Source organism: Colletes gigas, unplaced genomic scaffold (assembly GCF_013123115.1).
Source record: "Colletes gigas isolate AHSC1104 unplaced genomic scaffold, ASM1312311v1 Colletes_gigas_Sc00015, whole genome shotgun sequence".
In the NCBI taxonomy this organism is placed as follows: Eukaryota; Metazoa; Arthropoda; class Insecta; order Hymenoptera; family Colletidae; genus Colletes; species Colletes gigas.
In genome coordinates, this window is record NW_025106644.1 from 997,421 (window position 1) to 1,024,503 (window position 27,083).

Sequence of the window (27,083 nt, forward strand, 5' to 3'; positions counted from 1 at the left end):
ACATTTTCAGGGAATTCTATTCAACTTTTTTACAGAAATTTACTAATACACTAGTTTTTTTTTTTTATTTTTGAAGAATACAAAAAGATATTAGAAAAATCATTCTTATCGATAATTGTAAGGATTTATACATTCGTACATTGAACGTAGAAAATGGCGGGACGACGCAAAACTACCAAGTACGATGGAAGAAAGTGACGAGGTTAGAAAAGAAATTATCCATAGAGACGCAGTATTTTTATGTATAATTTGCTTCTTGCAAATAATTACTGTATTTAATCGTAATTAATAATAAATTATTGAGAGTATTGTACATTCTCTTAAAATTATTAAGTATTAATATTACATTTAAGTATTAATACTATTTCCTGGACAACGAGAGTTCGATTAGCTCTAACTCTCACGATTCCCCTGATATCCTTCTGATAGTGTTTCCTTTCAGTGTCTTGATTATAAAAATCATTGTCGCAACGACGATTATGTTTATTCGGGCTGATCGGAAACCGACTACACAATTTTATAAAATTTGATCGCGTCGAAGACTCTTTGAAATGGACGAGAACAATTAATATTAAAGATTTCACGGATTCTTGAAACTTAACGAAGAATGCTATTTATTATCATTTTACAAGCAAATAATTTGTTATTTCTTATCATATATACCTCCGTAAAGTAATTTTCTTTTTTGTGTCCTTGCGGTTTCAAGGTTATGGCTTTACGATTTAATTGTTATATTATTTTTAGAGGCAAAGCGTTGCAGATCGCGAATCGTTATTAAGAACCCAAAAGGAAGTTGATAGATTAGAATGGGTTATGTTAGAAATAAAGCGCCATTTGTTTCTGCGCCACCTAGAGTTCTTCTGACGTACTACTATTGTACTGTGTGTTTTTTGTCTGTAACGAAGCCTCGTGCTCATTAAATGTGTCTTACTGAGAGGAGGTCGAGTTTTGCTCATTTGAACCACCAAAGGTTAAAGAACACCAAAATTGGACGGTTGTGAGACGAAAAAGGGTACTTTGGCCGAACGGAACGAAATTTCAATTGTTGACGAACCGTTCGGCTTACCAATGTGTCGTACACGCAATTAAACATGATGAGATTATTGTTCTCGTTAATCCCGAAGAGAAATAACACTGTTTCAAGATCATCTTTTGTTTATACATTATGTCAACAGATGGAACTTGCCTGGAACTGTGATGAATGTATCCGTAAAAGATACTATATAGGTAAATGATCATTGCTCGTCTCCACTATTGAGGGGAGTTTCTATAATTAGAATCTATCTATCTACTCTATAAGTATAGTCCGGGCCACGATATAGCGAGGTTAGCTCCTGGAACAGGTGAATTGACAGGAATACGAGCAGCTGAGGGTCTTAAACCATAGTCGGGGCTGTACGAAGAAATGTTTTTATCAAGTGTCACCATTTTTAGAGGTATCGTAGCAGGTAAAGGTCTTACTCAAGCCTTCGATATCTTAATTTACCTGCTTATAATATATGCTGGTAGAAAATGAAAAAAGATGGTGCAATTATGGACATAGAAAGGCATCCTCAAGCAAGATGTCATGTACAACCCTAAGTGCTGTAGCAGCAGTTAGTGCCGGCTCTAAAGAGTTTAGTTTATAACCTCGCTATATCGTGACCCGGACTACACCAGGCTTGGGGTCCCAATTTTCGGGCATACATTCAACTTTCACTGTATAAACAAATTCCGAATACCGATATTTTACCGACAATGAGATCGATGCTCTTCACGATTCAGTCCTTTCATTCGTACGGAGCAAAATAACGTTTATTAGTCGCTAGACTTACGACCAACGCGTTGTTAATTGGGTAAAATTGGTAGTGTTTGCAAGTATTCGTGCGGTATTGTCGGTGCAGGCAATAAATAACCATCGGGATCCAGTGCATCCAGGGTTCGAATGGTGACGGGTCCTTGAGGCGGTCTTGGTAACGTTTCTTGTTGGATGGATTTACCTTGCGCTTTTTCAAGCCTCTCTAATATCTCTGCGAATTTTATTCTATCCTTTGGGTCCGTTTTCCAGCATTCTCGCATCAGCTGGCATGCAAACGGTGGACATTCTTCCGGCGGAATTAGCATTATTCCTTGGAATATCAGTTTTACTACCTAAAAACAACGTTAAATAAGAGAATGATGCACTTTGCTTTTCAATAATATATGGTGATGCAAGGTTAAAGTTAGGTTAGGTGTGCGTCGACGAGAGCAGAGTCGTTGTGGTTAATAAATCGGGAGAAACAGAAAGAACACTACAAGTGTATACGGACGATCATTATGATTATAAGACATTTTCTTTGTACTCGTATTAATTTCTTTTGCCAATGTTATTTTTATTCGAAAACCATTCAGACATCGTTCTTCCACGAGAAGAAGACAAAACGTGTTTACATCCCCACTCCTGTTGCAGCCCGCTGACTCACAGGATTGGTCGAAAACTGTGACGAAGTCAGCCAATCAGCGGATTGCAGCAAGAGTGGGGATGTAAACACGCTGTGCCTTCTTCTCGTGGAAGGACGATAAATAGTTTCGAAGATAGCGCCACGAAGAAATTAGTGGAACGAAAGTAAATATTTGGCGATCGTTTTTTTTTTTGTGGATTTCCCCATACTTCTTTGTTGTTGTGCCCGTAGTATGGTTGTTTGCCGAAGGAATAAATTTCCCAGAGGACAACTCCGAAGCTCCAGACGTCGCTTTCCAGCGTAAAACGTCCGTACATCACGCTTTCCGGTGACATCCATCGGATCGGTAGGAGACGAGATCCTCCTATCTGAATAGATACAATTTGTTCGTTAGTCGGATTGTTTGATTTCGTAATTTGATAATTTATAAATCGATTTACCGTACTTTGTAATAATCGCAAGTGTACACGTCCCGCGACATGCCGAAATCAGCAATTTTTACAACTAGGCCGGAACCAACCAGACAATTTCTGCAGGCTAAATCCCGATGGACGAATCTTTGGCCGGACAAGTAAGCCATGCCGGCTGCGATTTGTATCGTTATCCAATGTAAAGACTCCTGTAACGCGTAAACGTACAGTATTTTTTCGTTAAATAATTTCAAACAGAATTGAAACAACTTATACTTTATAGTTTAATTATTATATATTATAAGCCAGAGATAGCCGGAGGTAACGTATAAAAATCAACAGATTTCCGTTTCAAGTGCAACAGAAATACGCAAATTAAACAAAGAGACAGAAGATAAAGCTAAAATGTGGTTCAAAGGGGATTTACCTGCGTTAAAGGTTGCAGTCCAGATTTCGACGATCTAACTTGACGGTTATTCGATCGCAAAACCTCGGCCAGATCCCCGTAAGGCATATATTCGAAAACCATCCAAGGACTGTTGTTGGCGTCTCGAAGCACTACCCCTTTCAACGACAAAATATTTTTATGCCCAAACGTGGACATAATATCGACTTCTCGCATGAAGTTCTCTTCGGCTTCGTGGGAGACGGAATCTTTCAGGACCTTTATCGCGACGATTTCCTTCGAATCTCCGGTAGATAATTCTCCTGGAAAAAGAAATTGTTACTTTTAGCGACTTTGAATAAGGAGAATGTTAATAACATTAATACACAGTGTTTTGGTGGTTTGATCGTTCAGTAAATACAGAAGAACTGTTCCCAGATGAAATAGCTTATTCAATATGGCTACCATGCAAACGAGTGCATTTTTGGTCAAGTTGGCTTTTTCCGATTTTAATTATATTTTAACAGTATACTTTTGTACAAACCATTGCTTTTAGTTTTTTGGAACAACCTCTGATATAAAATGATTGTAAAGAAATTACTGTAAAAGATGTTCTGTGATATGTATGGCTCAAATTGTTCTTTGGTTCCCTCGCGTCGAGTGCACGCTACTGCGCATGCGACTTCGAGCACTGTGTTCCGCGCACGCGCAGCCGTGCATAGCTACTACAATGGTAGTTTGGAGGGTCTGCGTCACGTCGAGGAAATGATTGCAAATGGATAATGTCGTTGCATGATAGGCGAGCGTCTTACCGGTTAATCGTCACCTGGGAACCGTTTCTTCCTTTTTCCAGGTGAACAAACCACCAAAAACAATACTTTAATCATGTTTCAAGAGACGATACCATCAATGACATTGCCCCGTTGGCAAAAATAACGAATGTCATTTCTATGCCGTACGTAAAATAGCAAAATAAAAGTTTTTATTGTATTATTAAGTTGGTCATATACCTTTATACACTTTTCCAAAGCATCCCTCGCCGATGTCTTGTACAAATACGAGAGATTCGCGCTGCAGAATCGGCACCTCTAGCGAAGCGCAACTGAAATACTGTGGATTAGGCGTGTACTTATTCGCTAACAGCAAACCTTTCTTCAGATTCATCGGTGTACCCTGAATAGAACATGTACAAGGTATTCCCGTGACAATTTTTAATTATAAACAAACAATTGATTACCGTTACTTAAATTTTACACGATTACTATTTACATATGTAATTACATTCATTTACACCAAATATAATGCTATATTGTTAAAAGTATCATCGATCTTTCAGAAATTACCTACGTTATGAAATTTATTACATTATTTTCAAAACATTGGTAAACAACTATTTTCACTGTTCCCATTTTTCACAAATAAATATTATAATGTATATATACGAACATCCAGAGAATTCCTTTGCGATTTGATGTTGTAACTCCGTTTCCTGACGCAGTATACTATGCTCAGCAAAATTACTAATACCGCGATGAAAGCTATAGCAATTCCTATTATTTCAGGTACCCTTTGTCTCGATCGCTCTACCTGTCGAATAATATGGAAATATTAGCCCCACCAAACGGTACGAAATCTATAAAAACTATATTTATTCATACTTTTAGAATAAATAGTTACCTGTTCCGCTTCTGGAAGGGCAGTCGAACTATTAGTAGAGTTACCATTTGGAGGTATTATGTTCGGTATAGGTCGTGGTGTTAGAGGAACTAGAATAATATTAAATAATTATTAGTTTCAGATCAGTTGAATGGGAAGCGTTCTTTATCTATATATATAAAAATAAGTTGTCCTATGTTCGTGATTTTATAACTCGAGAACCACTCAACCGATTTTCAAACGAGTACATGCGTTGGAAAAGTCTACTTTCACTGATGGTTTATAAAAAAAAAACGTCGAAAAATTTCTACGAATATGCGTTATACGCGCACTTTTATGATGGTGTGTTTTCCCTATATAAAATGTATTTGGCCCGCGCGATACCTCACCCGTAGCAGTACTGCGATGTTACCGCCAGGTGGCGAAGCTTCTCGAGCGCATTCTCGCGAGAGGATTGCATTATCGCGGATATACATGTCAGGACGATCGTTTGGTCATAAATTGCTTTTGCACAAGGTCGGGCGAAGCCGAGACGGGGCATGCTAGTTTATCTATATTTACTCAGGTACACGATCGTTTATACAATAATAATTCATCTATTGATGCTGTAGAAGAGTGTACTATGGGACACTGTAACGCTCATCTCCGGAATATTGGAGTGTACAATCGAGATTTCTTCCACGAAAAGAAAATGGAAAGTACCGTGGCATTAACTCTCGTACACGCCACCAGAGGGCTACGGCTCTTGTCTTTCTCGCAGGCGCTTGACTGACACCACGTTCCTATACAGGGTGTTCGGCCATCCCTGGGAAAAATTTTAATGGGAGACTCTAGAGGCCAAAATAAGACGAAAATCAAGAATACCAATTTGTTGATGGAGGCTTCATTAAAAAGTTATTAACAATTAAATTCAAAAGTTTAAAATTGTGTTTGGAAAAATTATTTTTGGTTGCGGGGGTCAATTATAATCATTTTTGGTCATTACACATACCCCCGAAATCCTACGCACTTTCAAGAAAAAAATTCCTTACCGAATATCTAATTAGGTGCCTTTTTCGACGAAAAAAAAAAAATTTGAAATCGTTTTGGAAAAATTATTTTTGGTTGCGGGGGTCAATTATAATCATTTTTGGTGAATAGACGTACCCTCGAAATCCGACCCACTTTCGAGAAAAAAATTCGAGAATGCGTGAAATTTTTCGACGGAAAAAAAAAATTTCAAATCGTTTTGAAAAAATTATTTTTGGTTGCGGGGGTCAATTATAATCATTTTTGGTCATTGCACATACCCCCGAAATCCTACGCACTTTCGAGAAAAAAATTCCTTACCGAAAATCTAATTAAGTGCCTTTTTTCGACGAAAAAAAAAAATTAGAAATCGTTTTGGAAAAATTATTTTTGGTTGCGGGGGTCAATTACAATAATTTTTGGTGAATAGACGTACCCTCGAAATCCGACCCACTTTCTAGAAAAAAATTCGAGAATGCGTGAAATTTTTCGACGGAAAAAAAAAATTTGATATCGTTTTGAAAAAATTATTTTTGGTTGCGGGGGTCAATTACAATCATTTTTGGTGAATAGACATAGCCCCGAAATCTTTCGCATTTTCGAGAAAAAAATTCAGTACGGGCGGAACTTTAAACGTTAATAAGTTTTTGACGAAGCCTCCATCAACAAATTGGTATTCTTGATTTTCGTCTTATTTTGGCTTCTAGAATCCCCCATTAAAATATTTCCCAGGAGTGGCCGAACACCCTGTATATTATATACGCTTCTCTCCTTTCCTATTCTACCCTTCTATGATCTTTCTCACTTCCTCCATCAGCAAAAGCGCGCCACAGTACTATTTAGAAGCGATAAAATTCACGTGAACGAGGAAATATCATTTATGCTCAAGTATTGCTAGTTAGAGGTTTTTAAAGAGTAGGTGCTTTGTATATTTTGATCGAAAAATGAGAGGAACGTTGTGGTGACTCGAACGAAAAGGCGAGGAGTACGCGATAATACGGATAAGGTTATTACGATTACTAAGTGAGATTGCGTGTTCAACAATGGTCTATTTACAAGACTTGGAAGCATATTTGCGAAAAGGTAAATGTTACAAATTTGGCAGAAGCTATGTGTTTGGATAACCATTGATTTCGGACACAATCTTTTGTAAATAACAGCGCATACTTGGTACATCCAGTCTAGTATCATAAATCTGGTAGATAGTAATCGATAATCTCGTGTAAACGCCAGCCAGCGCATCATCCTTAGTCATAGGCATCGACATTTTCAACTTCTACATTTAGTCATTAAGAAACTTTGTACTATCCCTTCTCTAATTCTTTCTACGAATCTTCTTAAAAAGAATGTTATACTACTTCGAAAGGTGGAGGAGACTTTTTGTTACAACTTAAAACAACTTAAAAACAGTTTTCCATGTACAAAGATGTCCTCAACATTTGTTCAAATTGTAGAAACATAGAAATATTCGATAATTCAATTTGTTATTTTACAATATTTCAAATTAGAGGCGTCATTTACAATTTAGCAAGTGTCAGGGTTTTTCCATTGTAAACAACATTGCAACACGTAAGTTCAAAGTGCCGGTCACCGGTGACCATCGTAACAATCATTAAAGCGTTAAACTCAATTCCACAATTCGGAATCTAACAGTAGTTTGTACCTAATACGGTTCCAAGAAGCTAAAGATAAACAACAGGAGAAATGCTGGGACGAAATACTAGCACCGCCCTCGTTACGCCTGCGATTAAACGAACCCTACAGAAAACGTCGTCTATTGGTGAGCGCGCCATTTTGTTTTCACGGTACTTGCGCGCTCAATACACGACTACTTGCGCATTGAGCCAACCATACACAGACGCCACCTATAGGTCAAACCAGCTGCCGGCTGTGTTTACATTATTGCTGTAATCCGACCCACGAGCCGCCTCGAGTACCATTCTCCTATTTCTTCTGATAAATACCCCGCAAATTACACCAAAAAACAGAAGCGTTCAGAAGCCTTCAATCTACTGCTTTAAAACGATTTTCTAAAAATTGATTTATCTTTCTGTGCTTTTTTTATACAATAAAGTCTCATTATATGTAAAAAAGATCTCCACTTTTCAAGTAAAATTTGTAACCTTCCCCTCCCCTCCCACAACTGTCGAGATGTCATCAATTTACGTTCGAACGTCTTTCTGGGCAAGTTACTTTGCTCAAGTGTACAACTTTATACTCAAGTATTTAATATTTGAAAAGTAATCGTACCGACAGATACAGCATAGTGTGTGTTACTACCACAACGATACATGTTGAAAATTTACTGTCTGTCACATGTAAACAACAATTTTTAGTAGCGAATTGGTCGAAGAAACGTCCTTTGCTTATAAACATATTTTAGGTTATAAGGAAACGTAAAAACAAGATCTGGGTCTGACCTATTAGACGATTTGGGCATTTCAAGTCGGCCGTCGGCGGTGACAGGTCGTGTGGACAGACGCACATCGATGTACTGTCGTAGAACGTACGACATGCTGCCTCTTTTCCACAAATCTGTGGCCGATCTCTGCATCCTGTTATCTCGGAATTTCCGTTGATAAGCAGCGTGCTCGCTATTTCTTCGAATTGATGAGTGGACGTGTTTACTGATGGTTCTGGAACAATATTTACGTATTATTGAAATCGTGCTAGAAAATAAAGATGGCTATGATTAGGGGACCTTACAGTCGTGGCAATTGCTTTTGAAAAAATAGCAGATGCAAGTTATAGCATATTCCTAGTATCAAAGAACTACTTTTTATTTTGCAGAATACGTTTTGGGTTAGGGTTCAAATTTCCCTGCCAACTTACTTTTTCTTTGTCTTTTATTACTTTGAAATGCAAGCATATATATTATTTATTGTGTATATGTTACCGTGAATGACCGAAATTGGAGAATGTCAACTTTCACCGGTGAATGTCAACAGATACCAAATACGTCGGTGAAAGATCGAATATTTCATTACATTGTTGTACATTTGGACCCTCTCCGGTGTGTGTCGACAATCACAGATATGCTCTGATGGAGGTCCAAAACAGAAGAGTCAAAAAACAAGCGACTGGCTCTCTAAATGGATACTGCAGTAAATCGTGATCTTTTTCTAACCCAGACCTAACCCAGACCTAACCCAGACCTAACCCAGACCTAATCCAGACCTAACCCAGACTTAATTCAGACTTATTCCAGACCTAACCCAGACCTAACCCAGACCTAACCCAGACCTAACCCAGACCTAACTCAGATCTAATCCAGACCTAACCCAGACCTAACCCAGACCTAACCCAGACCTAACTCAGATCTAATCCAGACCTAACCCAGACCTAACTCAAATCTAATCCAGACCTAACCCAGACCTAACCCAGACCTAACTCAGATCTAATCCAGACCTAACCCAGACCTAACCGAAATCTAATCCAGACCTAACCCAGACCTAACCCAAATCTAGGGTCTGGGTCAGGTCTGGGTTAGGTCTGGATTAGATTTCGGTTAGGTCTGGGTTAGGTCTGGATTAGATTTCGGTTAGGTCTGGGTTAGGTCTGGATTAGATTTCGGTTAGGTCTGGGTTAGGTCTGGATTAGATTTCGGTTAGGTCTGGGTTAGGTCTCGGTTAGGTCTGGGTTAGGTCTGGGTTAGATCTGGATTAGATCTCGGTTAGGTCTGGGTTAGATCTGGGTTAGGTCTGGGTTAGGTCTGGGTTAGGTCTGGGTTAGGTCTGGGTTAGATCCTTTCAGAAAGAGAGGCGAAAAAGTTACGTCACCCTTGTGACGTTTTATAGCGACTGAATTACGGAGAAGAAAATATAAATCTCCAACATGTTCAACACTCACCATTAGTGCATGGTGAATGTCAACATTTACCGGTGTAAGTCAGAAATGAGGGTGTTTAGCAAATATTTCGGTCATACACTAAGCGACTATGTGAATGTTGACATTCACCGGTGAAAGTCGACATTCTCCAGATTTCGGTGTTTCACAGTAACATATATATGACATACAGTAGTAAAATAGCATTATATGTCGCATATATGTCGTATTAGTCAATATCAAGTAAACATATACATTGTACGTATATCTGTTTTGTAGTATTTATTGTACAGTATGTTTTATATCTTTCTAGAGACACGCCTGTACAGTAATGATTCTTAAAATGAACATGGTGCGTTCATTTTTCGTAGAGCAATGGCGAATTTTGACATCAACAGATGTTTGGACACAGCGATATCGTTGAGCCTCGAAGGCGCCTTTATCTTTTGCCGACAGTCGTATTCGACAACCGTAGAAAAGGATGGCGAGTGAGAACAAGCGAGAGCAAATGAAAAAAAAAAAACAAACGGCAGTCGAAGAAAAGGATGGCGGGTGAGAACGAACGAGAAAGAACGAACGGCAGTTGAAGAAAAGGACTCTGTATGATTTTTCGTCCGCTCTGTCCATTTAAAATCAGCAATTTAATGAAACGTTTGTGTATCACTCTACGAGAGATCAATCACTATTTGGATACTCAGTGTTACCCAATAAGGTTGAGTATGTACGCTCAAGATTAAGAGCAAAGACTGAGAAGGTGAGGGTAAACACTTAGAATTGAGAGTAAATAAAGATCAATCTTGAGTAATTTTTTTTTTTTAAATTCGAAAGAAACTTGAATAAATGGACAATGCAATGGATTAAATATCAATCCGTTTATAGAAAACTGCGATAAAGCGAAAATCCAGTCGAGTGAATTTTTATAAGAAATTACGAATGGACTCACTTTGATCACTTCCTTATCCCGGTAATGTAGCTTTATTTTGAACGAGGATTAAAAGGTGTCGCTGTTGTCAGCATGCTTCGAAGACCGTAAGCTGCGAGAAAATGGAAATGTATGATTTTTCCAAAGTGTGAGGTTAGAAATGCCCCCGTAAGGTAAATAATGGTCGAATTTGGCGAGAGCGTGGTGGGCGGTTAATAAAGGGCGAACTGGTAAGAAAAAGGGCTACATATTTGGATTGGGCCGGGCTTGGAAGAGACAGTGAAGGCATTCATTTGGTGCTTGAAGCTTGTAACGGGTCAAAGCGTTATCTCTGCGGTCAGCGCTCTCCGACAACGAGTCTCGCTATGTGTACCTATTATCGCTTCGTATTCTTTGCCTTTCTATGCATCTCTACGAGGTTTGCTGTATTCATCAGACCTCTCGTTTTCTACAGAACGTTCTTGGGTTTCGGTTCTCTCGAAACGGCCCACTTAGGGGAACAAGCCGAGCAGATACGACTGTAAATACTGTAATCCCACAACAGGAATGTAATCGTTTCAAGGACACGGTAGCCATTGTTGCTTTTGGAGCTGTTATCCAAACACGTCCAAACGTGTTCGCGACTCTTTCGAACTTTTAATCCCTTGGATAAATTTTATAATTAAATTGTCCGTTTGAAAATGCATCTTTTATTTTAAATCGTCCCTGTCTGGTCCGTCACTCTCTGAAGTCAGATATTAAATTCAGGGGAATGTAAAGCAGTGCCTCGTCAGAAGTAATAATAAAAAGTAAAGTGATTTTTTCAAGTAACAGTCTGTTCGATAATACATGTATATAAAATTTTATTTCAGGCAGTTCAAGAAAATCGTGTAATTTTGAAAATTCTCGAAGTAACGAGAGTTTCAAGTTTAAAGATGCCCTCGACATTTATTAAAATGATAGAAACACAGAAATATTCGATAATTCAATGGTAAAGTTATTTTACAGTGTTCCAAATTAAAATAGCGTTAATTACAATTTTACTAGTATCAGGGTTCCATTGTAAACAATATTGCAACAAGTTTTAAATCCAAAGTGTCGGTCACCGGTGACCGCTATGGCAACAAATGTGTTAATTGGTCCACGCACGTTACAATTTCTGTTACACAGGGAGAAGTATCCTCCAATCAACGACGATTCGGCCTTAGTAGCGTTGTTATTCGAATTTCGTCAACGGTATTAAACCTTCTCGAAGCTAAACGCAATGGCCGCTGATTACGAGCATCTTAGAGACGATTATTCCAAGAAGGATCTAACGATCGCGCTGTCCAAGTTTGAAACGCTCTTTCTTATAAAGTATATTATTATTACCTACATCATTGATGACCTATGCACTTTGTCGTTATTCATGGTATGTGGAAGTTGACGATGGGTGAACAAATGACCTCTGATATCGTGCCCACTTTGATGCAAAGCTGCGAGGATATTACTCTCACTGCGCTTTATTATTAAGCTCAGGGTCGTGCTCAAGTATTTTCACGCCCGAAACAATAGTAATATACAACCGTTCGTAAACCTAACCTCTTTGGAAACTATTAACGGAATTTTCTAAAGTCCATTGGCTTTGCGACAGACATATTGTTACATTTTATGTTCCAAAAATAAGAGGTTAATTATTGTTGGTTTGAAACAATAGTAATATACAACCGTTCGTAACCTAACCTCTTTGGAATCTATTAACGGATTTTTCTAAATTTGTCCATTCGCTTTGCGACAGACATATTGGTACATTTTATGTTTCAAAAATAAGAGGTTAATTATTGTTGGTTTGAAACAATAGTAATATACAACCGTTCGTAACCTAACCTCTTTGGAAACTATTAACGGAATTTTCTAAAGTCCATCTGCTTTGCGACAGACATATTGTTACATTTTATGTTCCAAAAATAAGAGGTTAATTATTGTTGGTTTGAAACAATAGTAATATACAACCGTTCGTAACCTAACCTCTTTGGAATCTATTAACGGATTTTTCTAAATTTGTCCATTCGCTTTGCGACAGACATATTGGTACATTTTATGTTTCAAAAATAAGAGGTTAATTATTGTTGGTTTGAAACAATAGTAATATACAACCGTTCGTAAACCTAACCTCTTTGGAAACTATTAACGGAATTTTCTAAAGTCCATCTGCTTTGCGACAGACATATTGTTACATTTTATGTTCCAAAAATAAGAGGTTAATTATTGTTGGTTTGAAACAATAGTAATATATAACCGTTCGTAAACCTAACCTCTTTGGAAACTATTAAGGGATTTTTCTAAATTTGTCCATTCGATTTGCGACAGACATATTGGTACATTTTATGTTTCAAAAATAAGAGGTTAATTATTGTTGGTTTGAAACAATAGTAATATACAACCGTTCGTAACCTAACCTCTTTGGAAACTATTAACGGAATTTTCTAAAGTCCATCTGCTTTGCGACAGACATATTGTTACATTTTATGTTCCAAAAATAAGAGGTTAATTATTGTTGGTTTGAAACAATAGTAATATACAACCGTTCGTAACCTAACCTCTTTGGAATCTATTAACGGAATTTTCTAAAGTCCATTGGCTTTGCGACAGCCATATTGGTATATTTTATGTTCCAAAAATAAGAGGTTAATTATTGTTGGTTTGAAACAATAGTAATATACAACCGTTCGTAACCTAACCTCTTTGGAATCTATTAAGGGATTTTTCAAAATTTTTCCATCTGCTTTGCGACAGACATATTGGTACATTTTATGTTTCAAAAATAAGAGGTTAATTATTGTTGGTTTGAAACAATAGTAATATACAACCGTTCGTAACCTAACCTCTTTGGAAACTATTAACGGAATTTTCTAAAGTCCATCTGCTTTGCGACAGACATATTGTTACATTTTATGTTCCAAAAATAAGAGCTTAATTATTGTTGGTTTGAAACAATAGTAATATACAACCGTTCGTAACCTAACCTCTTTGGAATCTATTAACGGATTTTTCTAAATTTGTCCATTCGCTTTGCGACAGACATATTGGTACATTTTATGTTTCAAAAATAAGAGGTTAATTATTGTTGGTTTGAAACAATAGTAATATACAACCGTTCGTAACCTAACCTCTTTGGAAACTATTAACGGAATTTTCTAAAGTCCATCTGCTTTGCGACAGACATATTGTTACATTTTATGTTCCAAAAATAAGAGCTTAATTATTGTTGGTTTGAAACAATAGTAATATACAACCGTTCGTAACCTAACCTCTTTGGAATCTATTAACGGAATTTTCTAAAGTCCATTGGCTTTGCGACAGCCATATTGGTATATTTTATGTTCCAAAATAAGAGGTTAATTATTGTTGGTTTGAAACAATAGTAATATACAACCGTTCGTAACCTAACCTCTTTGGAATCTATTAAGGGATTTTTCTAAATTTGTCCATTCGCTTTGCGACAGACATATTGGTACATTTTATGTTTCAAAAATAAGAGGTTAATTATTGTTGGTTTGAAACAATAGTAATATACAACCGTTCGTAACCTAACCTCTTTGGAAACTATTAACGGAATTTTCTAAAGTCCATCTGCTTTGCGACAGACATATTGTTACATTTTATGTTCCAAAAATAAGAGCTTAATTATTGTTGGTTTGAAACAATAGTAATATACAACCGTTCGTAACCTAACCTCTTTGGAATCTATTAACGGATTTTTCTAAATTTGTCCATTCGCTTTGCGACAGACATATTGGTACATTTTATGTTTCAAAAATAAGAGGTTAATTATTGTTGGTTTGAAACAATAGTAATATACAACCGTTCGTAACCTAACCTCTTTGGAAACTATTAACGGAATTTTCTAAAGTCCATCTGCTTTGCGACAGACATATTGTTACATTTTATGTTCCAAAAATAAGAGCTTAATTATTGTTGGTTTGAAACAATAGTAATATACAACCGTTCGTAACCTAACCTCTTTGGAATCTATTAACGGATTTTTCTAAATTTGTCCATTCGCTTTGCGACAGACATATTGGTACATTTTATGTTTCAAAATAAGAGGTTAATTATTGTTGGTTTGAAACAATAGTAATATACAACCGTTCGTAAACCTAACCTCTTTGGAAACTATTAACGGAATTTTCTAAAGTCCATCTGCTTTGCGACAGACATATTGTTACATTTTATGTTCCAAAAATAAGAGGTTAATTATTGTTGGTTTGAAACAATAGTAATATATAACCGTTCGTAACCTAACCTCTTTGGAAACTATTAAGGGATTTTTCTAAATTTGTCCATTCGATTTGCGACAGACATATTGGTACATTTTATGTTTCAAAAATAAGAGGTTAATTATTGTTGGTTTGAAACAATAGTAATATACAACCGTTCGTAACCTAACCTCTTTGGAAACTATTAACGGAATTTTCTAAAGTCCATCTGCTTTGCGACAGACATATTGTTACATTTTATGTTCCAAAAATAAGAGGTTAATTATTGTTGGTTTGAAACAATAGTAATATACAACCGTTCGTAACCTAACCTCTTTGGAATCTATTAACGGAATTTTCTAAAGTCCATTGGCTTTGCGACAGCCATATTGGTATATTTTATGTTCCAAAAATAAGAGGTTAATTATTGTTGGTTTGAAACAATAGTAATATACAACCGTTCGTAACCTAACCTCTTTGGAATCTATTAAGGGATTTTTCAAAATTTTTCCATCTGCTTTGCGACAGACATATTGGTACATTTTATGTTTCAAAAATAAGAGGTTAATTATTGTTGGTTTGAAACAATAGTAATATACAACCGTTCGTAACCTAACCTCTTTGGAAACTATTAACGGAATTTTCTAAAGTCCATCTGCTTTGCGACAGACATATTGTTACATTTTATGTTCCAAAAATAAGAGCTTAATTATTGTTGGTTTGAAACAATAGTAATATACAACCGTTCGTAACCTAACCTCTTTGGAATCTATTAACGGATTTTTCTAAATTTGTCCATTCGCTTTGCGACAGACATATTGGTACATTTTATGTTTCAAAAATAAGAGGTTAATTATTGTTGGTTTGAAACAATAGTAATATACAACCGTTCGTAACCTAACCTCTTTGGAAACTATTAACGGAATTTTCTAAAGTCCATCTGCTTTGCGACAGACATATTGTTACATTTTATGTTCCAAAAATAAGAGCTTAATTATTGTTGGTTTGAAACAATAGTAATATACAACCGTTCGTAACCTAACCTCTTTGGAATCTATTAACGGAATTTTCTAAAGTCCATTGGCTTTGCGACAGCCATATTGGTATATTTTATGTTCCAAAAATAAGAGGTTAATTATTGTTGGTTTGAAACAATAGTAATATACAACCGTTCGTAACCTAACCTCTTTGGAATCTATTAAGGGATTTTTCTAAATTTGTCCATTCGCTTTGCGACAGACATATTGGTACATTTTATGTTTCAAAAATAAGAGGTTAATTATTGTTGGTTTGAAACAATAGTAATATACAACCGTTCGTAACCTAACCTCTTTGGAAACTATTAACGGAATTTTCTAAAGTCCATCTGCTTTGCGACAGACATATTGTTACATTTTATGTTCCAAAAATAAGAGCTTAATTATTGTTGGTTTGAAACAATAGTAATATACAACCGTTCGTAACCTAACCTCTTTGGAATCTATTAACGGATTTTTCTAAATTTGTCCATTCGCTTTGCGACAGACATATTGGTACATTTTATGTTTCAAAAATAAGAGGTTAATTATTGTTGGTTTGAAACAATAGTAATATACAACCGTTCGTAACCTAACCTCTTTGGAAACTATTAACGGAATTTTCTAAAGTCCATCTGCTTTGCGACAGACATATTGTTACATTTTATGTTCCAAAAATAAGAGCTTAATTATTGTTGGTTTGAAACAATAGTAATATACAACCGTTCGTAACCTAACCTCTTTGGAATCTATTAACGGATTTTTCTAAATTTGTCCATTCGCTTTGCGACAGACATATTGGTACATTTTATGTTTCAAAAATAAGAGGTTAATTATTGTTGGTTTGAAACAATAGTAATATACAACCGTTCGTAAACCTAACCTCTTTGGAAACTATTAACGGAATTTTCTAAAGTCCATCTGCTTTGCGACAGACATATTGTTACATTTTATGTTCCAAAAATAAGAGGTTAATTATTGTTGGTTTGAAACAATAGTAATATATAACCGTTCGTAAACCTAACCTCTTTGGAAACTATTAAGGGATTTTTCTAAATTTGTCCATTCGATTTGCGACAGACATATTGGTACATTTTATGTTTCAAAAATAAGAGGTTAATTATTGTTGGTTTGAAACAATAGTAATATACAACCGTTCGTAACCTAACCTCTTTGGAAACTATTAACGGAATTTTCTAAAGTCCATCTGCTTTGCGACAGACATATTGTTACATTTTATGTTCCAAAAATAAGAGGTTAATTATTGTTGGTTTGAAACAATAGTAATATACAACCGTTCGTAACCTAACCTCTTTGGAATCTATTAACGGAATTTTCTAAAGTCCATTGGCTTTGCGACAGCCATATTGGTATATTTTATGTTCCAAAAATAAGAGGTTAATTATTGTTGGTTTGAAACAATAGTAATATACAACCGTTCGTAACCTAACCTCTTTGGAATCTATTAAGGGATTTTTCAAAATTTTTCCATCTGCTTTGCGACAGACATATTGGTACATTTTATGTTTCAAAAATAAGAGGTTAATTATTGTTGGTTTGAAACAATAGTAATATACAACCGTTCGTAACCTAACCTCTTTGGAAACTATTAACGGAATTTTCTAAAGTCCATCTGCTTTGCGACAGACATATTGTTACATTTTATGTTCCAAAAATAAGAGCTTAATTATTGTTGGTTTGAAACAATAGTAATATACAACCGTTCGTAACCTAACCTCTTTGGAATCTATTAACGGATTTTTCTAAATTTGTCCATTCGCTTTGCGACAGACATATTGGTACATTTTATGTTTCAAAAATAAGAGGTTAATTATTGTTGGTTTGAAACAATAGTAATATACAACCGTTCGTAACCTAACCTCTTTGGAAACTATTAACGGAATTTTCTAAAGTCCATCTGCTTTGCGACAGACATATTGTTACATTTTATGTTCCAAAAATAAGAGCTTAATTATTGTTGGTTTGAAACAATAGTAATATACAACCGTTCGTAACCTAACCTCTTTGGAATCTATTAACGGATTTTTCTAAATTTGTCCATTCGCTTTGCGACAGACATATTGGTACATTTTATGTTTCAAAAATAAGAGGTTAATTATTGTTGGTTTGAAACAATAGTAATATACAACCGTTCGTAAACCTAACCTCTTTGGAAACTATTAACGGAATTTTCTAAAGTCCATCTGCTTTGCGACAGACATATTGTTACATTTTATGTTCCAAAAATAAGAGGTTAATTATTGTTGGTTTGAAACAATAGTAATATATAACCGTTCGTAAACCTAACCTCTTTGGAAACTATTAAGGGATTTTTCTAAATTTGTCCATTCGATTTGCGACAGACATATTGGTACATTTTATGTTTCAAAAATAAGAGGTTAATTATTGTTGGTTTGAAACAATAGTAATATACAACCGTTCGTAACCTAACCTCTTTGGAAACTATTAACGGAATTTTCTAAAGTCCATCTGCTTTGCGACAGACATATTGTTACATTTTATGTTCCAAAAATAAGAGGTTAATTATTGTTGGTTTGAAACAATAGTAATATACAACCGTTCGTAACCTAACCTCTTTGGAATCTATTAACGGAATTTTCTAAAGTCCATTGGCTTTGCGACAGCCATATTGGTATATTTTATGTTCCAAAAATAAGAGGTTAATTATTGTTGGTTTGAAACAATAGTAATATACAACCGTTCGTAACCTAACCTCTTTGGAATCTATTAAGGGATTTTTCAAAATTTTTCCATCTGCTTTGCGACAGACATATTGGTACATTTTATGTTTCAAAAATAAGAGGTTAATTATTGTTGGTTTGAAACAATAGTAATATACAACCGTTCGTAACCTAACCTCTTTGGAAACTATTAACGGAATTTTCTAAAGTCCATCTGCTTTGCGACAGACATATTGTTACATTTTATGTTCCAAAAATAAGAGCTTAATTATTGTTGGTTTGAAACAATAGTAATATACAACCGTTCGTAACCTAACCTCTTTGGAATCTATTAACGGATTTTTCTAAATTTGTCCATTCGCTTTGCGACAGACATATTGGTACATTTTATGTTTCAAAAATAAGAGGTTAATTATTGTTGGTTTGAAACAATAGTAATATACAACCGTTCGTAACCTAACCTCTTTGGAAACTATTAACGGAATTTTCTAAAGTCCATCTGCTTTGCGACAGACATATTGTTACATTTTATGTTCCAAAAATAAGAGCTTAATTATTGTTGGTTTGAAACAATAGTAATATACAACCGTTCGTAACCTAACCTCTTTGGAATCTATTAACGGATTTTTCTAAATTTGTCCATTCGCTTTGCGACAGACATATTGGTACATTTTATGTTTCAAAAATAAGAGGTTAATTATTGTTGGTTTGAAACAATAGTAATATACAACCGTTCGTAAACCTAACCTCTTTGGAAACTATTAACGGAATTTTCTAAAGTCCATCTGCTTTGCGACAGACATATTGTTACATTTTATGTTCCAAAAATAAGAGGTTAATTATTGTTGGTTTGAAACAATAGTAATATATAACCGTTCGTAAACCTAACCTCTTTGGAAACTATTAAGGGATTTTTCTAAATTTGTCCATTCGATTTGCGACAGACATATTGGTACATTTTATGTTTCAAAAATAAGAGGTTAATTATTGTTGGTTTGAAACAATAGTAATATACAACCGTTCGTAACCTAACCTCTTTGGAAACTATTAACGGAATTTTCTAAAGTCCATCTGCTTTGCGACAGACATATTGTTACATTTTATGTTCCAAAAATAAGAGGTTAATTATTGTTGGTTTGAAACAATAGTAATATACAACCGTTCGTAACCTAACCTCTTTGGAATCTATTAACGGAATTTTCTAAAGTCCATTGGCTTTGCGACAGCCATATTGGTATATTTTATGTTCCAAAAATAAGAGGTTAATTATTGTTGGTTTGAAACAATAGTAATATACAACCGTTCGTAACCTAACCTCTTTGGAATCTATTAAGGGATTTTTCAAAATTTTTCCATCTGCTTTGCGACAGACATATTGGTACATTTTATGTTTCAAAAATAAGAGGTTAATTATTGTTGGTTTGAAACAATAGTAATATACAACCGTTCGTAACCTAACCTCTTTGGAAACTATTAACGGAATTTTCTAAAGTCCATCTGCTTTGCGACAGACATATTGTTACATTTTATGTTCCAAAAATAAGAGCTTAATTATTGTTGGTTTGAAACAATAGTAATATACAACCGTTCGTAACCTAACCTCTTTGGAATCTATTAACGGATTTTTCTAAATTTGTCCATTCGCTTTGCGACAGACATATTGGTACATTTTATGTTTCAAAAATAAGAGGTTAATTATTGTTGGTTTGAAACAATAGTAATATACAACCGTTCGTAAACCTAACCTCTTTGGAAACTATTAACGGAATTTTCTAAAGTCCATCTGCTTTGCGACAGACATATTGTTACATTTTATGTTCCAAAAATAAGAGGTTAATTATTGTTGGTTTGAAACAATAGTAATATATAACCGTTCGTAAACCTAACCTCTTTGGAAACTATTAAGGGATTTTTCTAAATTTGTCCATTCGATTTGCGACAGACATATTGGTACATTTTATGTTTCAAAAATAAAAGGTTAATTATTGTTGGTTTGGCGCGTAGCAAATAATTAAATAATATACAGTGTGTTCGGCCACACCTGGGAAAAATTTTAATGGGGGATTCTAGAGACCAAAATAAGACGAAAATCAAGAATACCAACTTGTTGATGGAGACTTCGTTAAAAAGTTATTAACGTTTAAACTTCCGCCCGTACTGAATTTTTTTCTCGAAGATGCGCAAGATTTCGGGGGTATTTCTATTCACCGAAAATGATTATAATTGACCCCCGCAACCAAAAATATTTTTTCCAAATCGATTTGAAATTTTTCTTTTCCGTCGAAAAATTTCACACCTTCTCGAATTTTTTCTAGAAACTGGGTAGGATTTCGGGGGTATGTCTATTCATAAAAAATGCTTGTAATTAACCCCTGTAACTAAATATAATTTTTTCAGAATATTTTGAAATTATTTTTTTCGTCGAAAAGGCATCTAATTAGATTTTCGGTAAGGAATTTTTTTCTCAAAAGTACATAGGATTTCGAGGGTATGTGTAATGACCAAAAATGATTGTAATTAACCCCCGTAACCGAAAATAATTTTTTTAGAACGATTCGAAAAATGTTTTTTTCGCCGAACAATTTCAGCATCTACACGATTTTTTTTCTCGAAAGTGGATAGGATTTCGGAAATATGTGTATTCACCAAAAATGATTGAAATTGACCCCCGCAACCGAAAATAATTTTTCCAGAACGATTTGAAATTTTTGAATTTAATTGTTAATAACTTTTTAACGAAGCCTCCATCAACAAATTGGTATTCTTGATTTTCGTCTTATTTTGGCCTCTGGAATCTCCCATTAAATTTTTTCCAGCGGTAGCCGAACACCCTGTATATTTCATATACTTTACACGAAAATGTAATTAAAAATGCGTGAATTTTTACAGAGTACAAAAGAATTGGTTAATTAATGAGGGATACAAAATTTTACTCTTTCTCTCTACAAGACTTCTCTTTTGCTAATTGTTAAATAATTATTTCCAAAAAATTACTACGCAAATACACAAACTTTTCAATTGAACAAATATTAATTATCGTTGCATCGAACGCGCTATCAAATATTTTTTAGCCACTGTCTACAGGGTGTTCTGCTTAACTGGAATGTCTGAAATATCTTGCTTATTCCTGGCGATAGAAAACAATTATTTAAAGGGGCAAACATTGTAGTTTGACTTTTCGAAATTTCAAGGGTCATCGTTTATCTTAAACGAGACTATACAGAGTGTCCTTGAAAGATATGTACACAAACGGCCACTAGATGATTCCTCGAAAAAGATATGAAAAAAATGCAGAACAACATAATTTTCATATTTTTGCATTTTTTTTATGAGGATCACCTGGCGCTTAAAACATATCTTTCGAGGACACCCTGTATATTTTTATCACCATAACATGATACTATGATTCACAATAAGTTCATCGATGATAACATCTAGATAACAGCTCCTCTTTATTTTCTTCCTTTTGTTGATTCATAACATTGTTAATCATATTGTTAATCATTCCCCTATCGTCATCTTCATCTTTCATTAAGTTTAAGAACTATCAGAGATGAGAAAAATTGTTGATTTTATAGAATTTTCATATCTTCCTCAAATTTTTCCCCAAATTGTAATTTGTTGTATACAATGTTTTTGTGCACTGTTTTTCTTCTTCTATTTTAGTCGATGCAACTTTAAACAGTATTTAGACAGAGCCAACGACTCAGACTTAATTAATAACGCTAATAAAATGTTTACTGTATATAATTTTAATAATTTTGTAAATATATATATTGCAGGGTATTTAGAAGATGCCAAACGTAACCAACCGCGTTCTTTTGCAAGTCCAAGATTTAGGGCAGAAACTACAATAGAAGCATTATGTGTACGTATGGTTCTTCCTCTGAAACGCACGATTCACAACCGACGAGGGAGAGCAGCTTAATTATCGAGTTGGTCGAGATATTAAATTATTTTTAAAAACCGCGATGGCGAAATAGTATCGACACACTTGTTTAGGGAAGTTTTATCGGGCATGTATTTTTACTTTAGCAACAACAAACAAGAAAAATTGTTGCCACGTTAGTTGAGATAAATCTTGCTTCGGAAGATAGTATAAAAATCGAACTGCGTACGAAAGTTTTGATAAAACAAGTTTATCGAATTTTATTATGCTTTTATTTATTTAACAATTATATATATACTTGTGAAATTAAAATTTCTCTGTCAACAATTGAAAAGAATTTGTTAAGTTGGCCCTCCTGGGATTGTTTAATTTAAAAAGTTGATGTTTTTGTTGATTTGCAAGAAAAGTGCTTCCAACAGTTTCTTTAAACTGATTGCAAGTAAAATTTCTATTTACGAAATGATCTTTGTAATACTTTTTAATGAATTAAATTTCAATTTTGTAATAAATTTTTTAATTTAAATTATTTATTATTTATTTATTTATTTAATTTATTTATGCAATACATGCACACTCATGTTCGTATATTTTATACAAATCATTATATAAGTGTACTATTTATAATATAAATGGCGTGTTTGTTTACATTAATGTGTAACTATAGAAGGAATTGTTTGTTGTTGCTTTGAATACTCGAATACAGCGCACGATGTTATCGTTTCTCGGGTTAGCGTTATCGATAGGTCGAACGCGTCGATATTAAAGATAAGTTAAAAGTCAGAAAAACAGGATTAGTTTTTATGCCGGTTTCTCTTTTTAGAATTAGTTGGCGTTTGTTCCCGATACAGATACGTGTGAAACTCAGTTTATCGTTCGAACGTTTCAACTCGAACTACTGTTCGATATAAATTTTTACCAATGTCGAGCTCTTTATAAGATTCGTGTGTTTTTTTACTGAATTTATCTGCAGAAAAATTGTTTCCTCGGAAATATAACCATAAGATAAAATTAACGAAGATCAGAAAACTAAAAAATACAAGAATTATTAGAAAAAAGAAAATAAAAAATATAAGAGACGCAAAGAGTTTGCAAGAAATGGTGTGTCTGTCAAGTTTGCTGGGCCCATAACCTTTGTTGCTTAGAATCGTCTCACCTACCCCCCATTTCCGGTTCATACACTATTTACGGGACACCCTGTAGAATTCGACAATAAACGACGCGTATACTTTTCAGGTTATATTTTTAACATTGCACGAATCGTTGCATACATGGTACTGCTCTTCAACTGTTATTCTCAAACAAAAGATGGCGTGCATGTTTGCCAACATGGAAAAGAGAAATATTTCCACACGTGCACGTTCACCAACGTGAGAATGAGAAACATTTCCAACAAAGTTATAAGAGTCAGAAGAAAACGTTAGAAAATAATTTTTGTTTTATACAAGATTTTATTTTTGAGTCGATTTTGTTTTAAACGAACGGAAATTGTTGCAAGAGCTACCTTTTTCATATAGCGGGTCAAACATAACAAATACAAGTCTTGTGATATAAATTATAGCTCAAATATGACAAGAACTAAACAATAATGCAATTTTAAAGCAATGTGATAATCCATAAGGATTAATAGTCAACCTTTCCGAGTTAAAAAACTTCGTTTTTCTGCGCCAAAAAATTTTTCAAGCGACATCGGGTTTGAATTTCGATTAGATTTTTTAATGAATTTACTAATAAATTACGTAAATATTTCTGTTGTCGTTTTACAAAATGTTTTATGTTTTTAATATTATCGATTACAACTTTTCGACCGGAAGTCAATTTTGGTAGCCCTGAATGAAAATTGTGTTCATTAAGCTTTAGAGTCTTTGTAATTAAAAGATAATGCAAAAGGGGAGAAATTATAGGAAACGAAAAAAAGTATGAAAAGCAGAGAAGAAAATTATAGAGATAATAAATATTGTCGCGAATTGTGATTAATAACGATTTATAGAGAGTATGTACAATATTCTTAAATTTATTGTAATTCGTTAACTAGTTTATGGCGTTCGTAACAATTATGGACGTTATATTTCCATATCGAATGACTTTTTTCTGTCGCGAGAGAATTTTTCACGTACCACCGCACACAACGCGAGCTTATTTCTCGATCCATTAGGCTAATAGTCGCGATTCACGTAATTGCGAGCCGTAATCTAAATTCTGTTTAATTTAAATCAAGCTTCGTGAGATTCGGGTCAGACAAATAATTAGCAGCATGTCCCGGAAAGCTTTAAATTACAATTTACTATATTTAAGACATGATTACGATCACATGATTTCGAAAACATCTTAAGCAATGTTAAAACTTCCGTTACAAATTATTAGATTCTCCGCAAATTGTTTAGTTTTACCTCGAACAACGATTAAAGGTGTCGCTGTTGTCAGCATATTTCGAAGATCGTAAGCTTGTTAATTTAACCTAGATATAAGTATCAAAATAAGCACTAATAACCTCAGCAACACGAACACATCGAGACTGATTAGGTTAAGTAGTATAAGATATATACGTAAGTGCAATTAAAATGTACATTTTATGTATCAACCAAAGGGGCACATAAGTCTAAGAGAGGCTTAGCTGTCGTTAATAAAAAAAATTGATTTTTTCAAAGTGTGAGGTTAGAAATGCCCCCTTAAGGTAAACAGTGCCCTAATAAGATAAGAAAATGGCTACATACATATTTGGATTGCACCAAATTATTAGGTTCTCCACATATTAGTTAATTGTATCCTGTTTAGTTTTACTTTGAACAAAGATTAAAAGGTGTCGCTGTTGTCAGCATATTTTGAAGTAAGCTATTAGAAAATGGAAAAAATTGATTTTTTCAAAGTGTGAGGTTAGAAATGCCCCCTTAAGGTAAACAGTGCCCTAATAAGATAAGAAAATGGCTACGTACATATTTGGATTGCACCAAATTATTAGGTTCTCCACATATTAGTTAATTGTATCCTGTTTAGTTTTACTTTGAACAAAGATTAAAAGGCGTCGCTGTTGTCAGCATATTTTGAAGTAAGCTATTAGAAAATGGAAAAAATTGATTTTTTCAAAGTGTGAGGTTAGAAATGTCCCCTTAAGGTAAACAGTGCCCCAATGAGGCAAGAAAAAGGGGCTACATATTTGAATCGGGCCAAATTATTAGGTTTTCCACGTTAATTATATCTTGTTCTTGAGAAATATAGTTTTGCTTATAAATCGATAACCAATATTTTTCGAATATACTAAATTCGTCGTTTTTCAAAGTTAATTACGCCGTTTCGTAAAACGATTCGGGAATACTCTGTACACGTGATGTATAAGTTAAATGAACGTTTGGAAGACATTTGTTAACGCTAAATTCAGATTTCATACTCGTAAATATTATCTGTTAGCAATTTACATTTAAATAATAGAACATTAGACCTCGACGGCGGCCATTTTTATATTTATAACGTTCAAGTTTCTATTCGTTATTCGTAGCGTCGAATGCCATTTAAAATTATTAATAAATTTCATTCGCGATATCTTCTAGAATTTTGCAAGTAATTCGTGCGATCCGTATTAATTACGTAACCCTGTAAATGGCAAGTTTTAATAAAAATATTTGCAATAAATCTAACATTAAACGTGCACTAGATTTCTTAATAATTGAAACACATAATTTTGTTTATCACTTTCCATATATAGCAATAGTAATAATTCTTTACTTAGCGAGTTGTAAACATTGACAAAAATAATTTATAAACAATTCTATATTAATCCATTACATTACATATACATATACATATACATATACATATACATATACATATACATATACATACATATAATGTAATGTAATGGATTAATACAGAATTGTTTTAAAAAGATGAGAAGAGAGATCCAGTTGCTCAGAAAATGTATTATTTTTTCAAAAATTGGCCTGTGTACCAATCAGATTATACAGAGCCAATATAAAGGAAACAATATTGTATAAATATCTGTAAACATCGACGTCTAAAACTTACCGGTTCGAGTTTCTACCGAGGGAAGGCCTCTTCTTGGTATTCTGCGTTGTTCCATCGCTCGCCAATGGAACCAAAATGGAGGAAATCCACCCCCACCTCCCCGGTCTCAAAAAACGATTCTCTTTTTCTTTAATCACGACGCTCTACCGTTTTCATTTCTTCATTCCCCATTGTCAGTCTTTGAACGTGTTACACTCCCGTTCGAATCTCGATCAAGATCGAAACAATTCGATTCACATTGTAGAAACGATTATTCGCACAAAATTCTCTACCCCGACCGTCACATGTTACGATCAATCGAAATGCACAAACGAGCCTTTGCTTCGCGTCACCATCGCGTCGGCTGCACAATTTGACATCGCGAATGTTCTTCGTGGATCGAACGGTGCAAAATCGGAGGGATCAGCGATCGAACATTTTAAATACGAAACGTTACGAGCAACCGATACCGATCGAAAGGGTTAGATTGTCGGAGGCGGAGCGAAGAATCCAGCACCGAGGGCTAAGGGGGCCAAAGACGATGAATCGAAGGAACAGAGAGGAGAGGAAAGTTAAGCCGGAAGAGGAAACCGGCCCGCTAGGATAATTCGAAGAGAGTCCTCTATCTTGTACGGGC

General features: G+C 34.7%; 1 protein-coding gene across 1 annotated transcript; it reads right to left on the bottom strand.

Annotated features, from left to right (window-relative positions):
• Positions 1-372: 372 nt before the first annotated feature.
• On the bottom strand, positions 373-27,083 carry LOC122399753 (muscle, skeletal receptor tyrosine protein kinase-like). The gene is made up of 9 exons (XM_043400677.1): positions 26,468-27,083; positions 8,300-8,515; positions 4,893-4,981; positions 4,662-4,802; positions 4,226-4,388; positions 3,258-3,538; positions 2,866-3,039; positions 2,630-2,788; positions 373-2,130 (listed from the first exon to the last, which is right to left on the bottom strand). The coding sequence occupies exons 1-9, from the start codon at positions 26,520-26,522 to the stop codon at positions 1,828-1,830; spliced, it is 1,581 nt and encodes a 526-aa protein (XP_043256612.1). The 5' UTR covers positions 26,523-27,083; the 3' UTR covers positions 373-1,827.

Excerpts from the sequence above, each read along its gene's own strand:
- LOC122399753 (XM_043400677.1), bottom strand. The coding sequence starts at position 26,522 with ATGGAACAACGCAGAATACCAAGAAGAGGCCTTCCCTCGGTAGAAACT. Across the intron at positions 2,789-2,865 it reads ACACTTGCGATTATTACAAA|ATAGGAGGATCTCGTCTCCT; the intron begins GTACGGTAAATC and ends GTATCTATTCAG. Across the intron at positions 2,131-2,629 it reads ACGGGCACAACAACAAAGAA|GTAGTAAAACTGATATTCCA; the intron begins GTATGGGGAAAT and ends CGTTGTTTTTAG.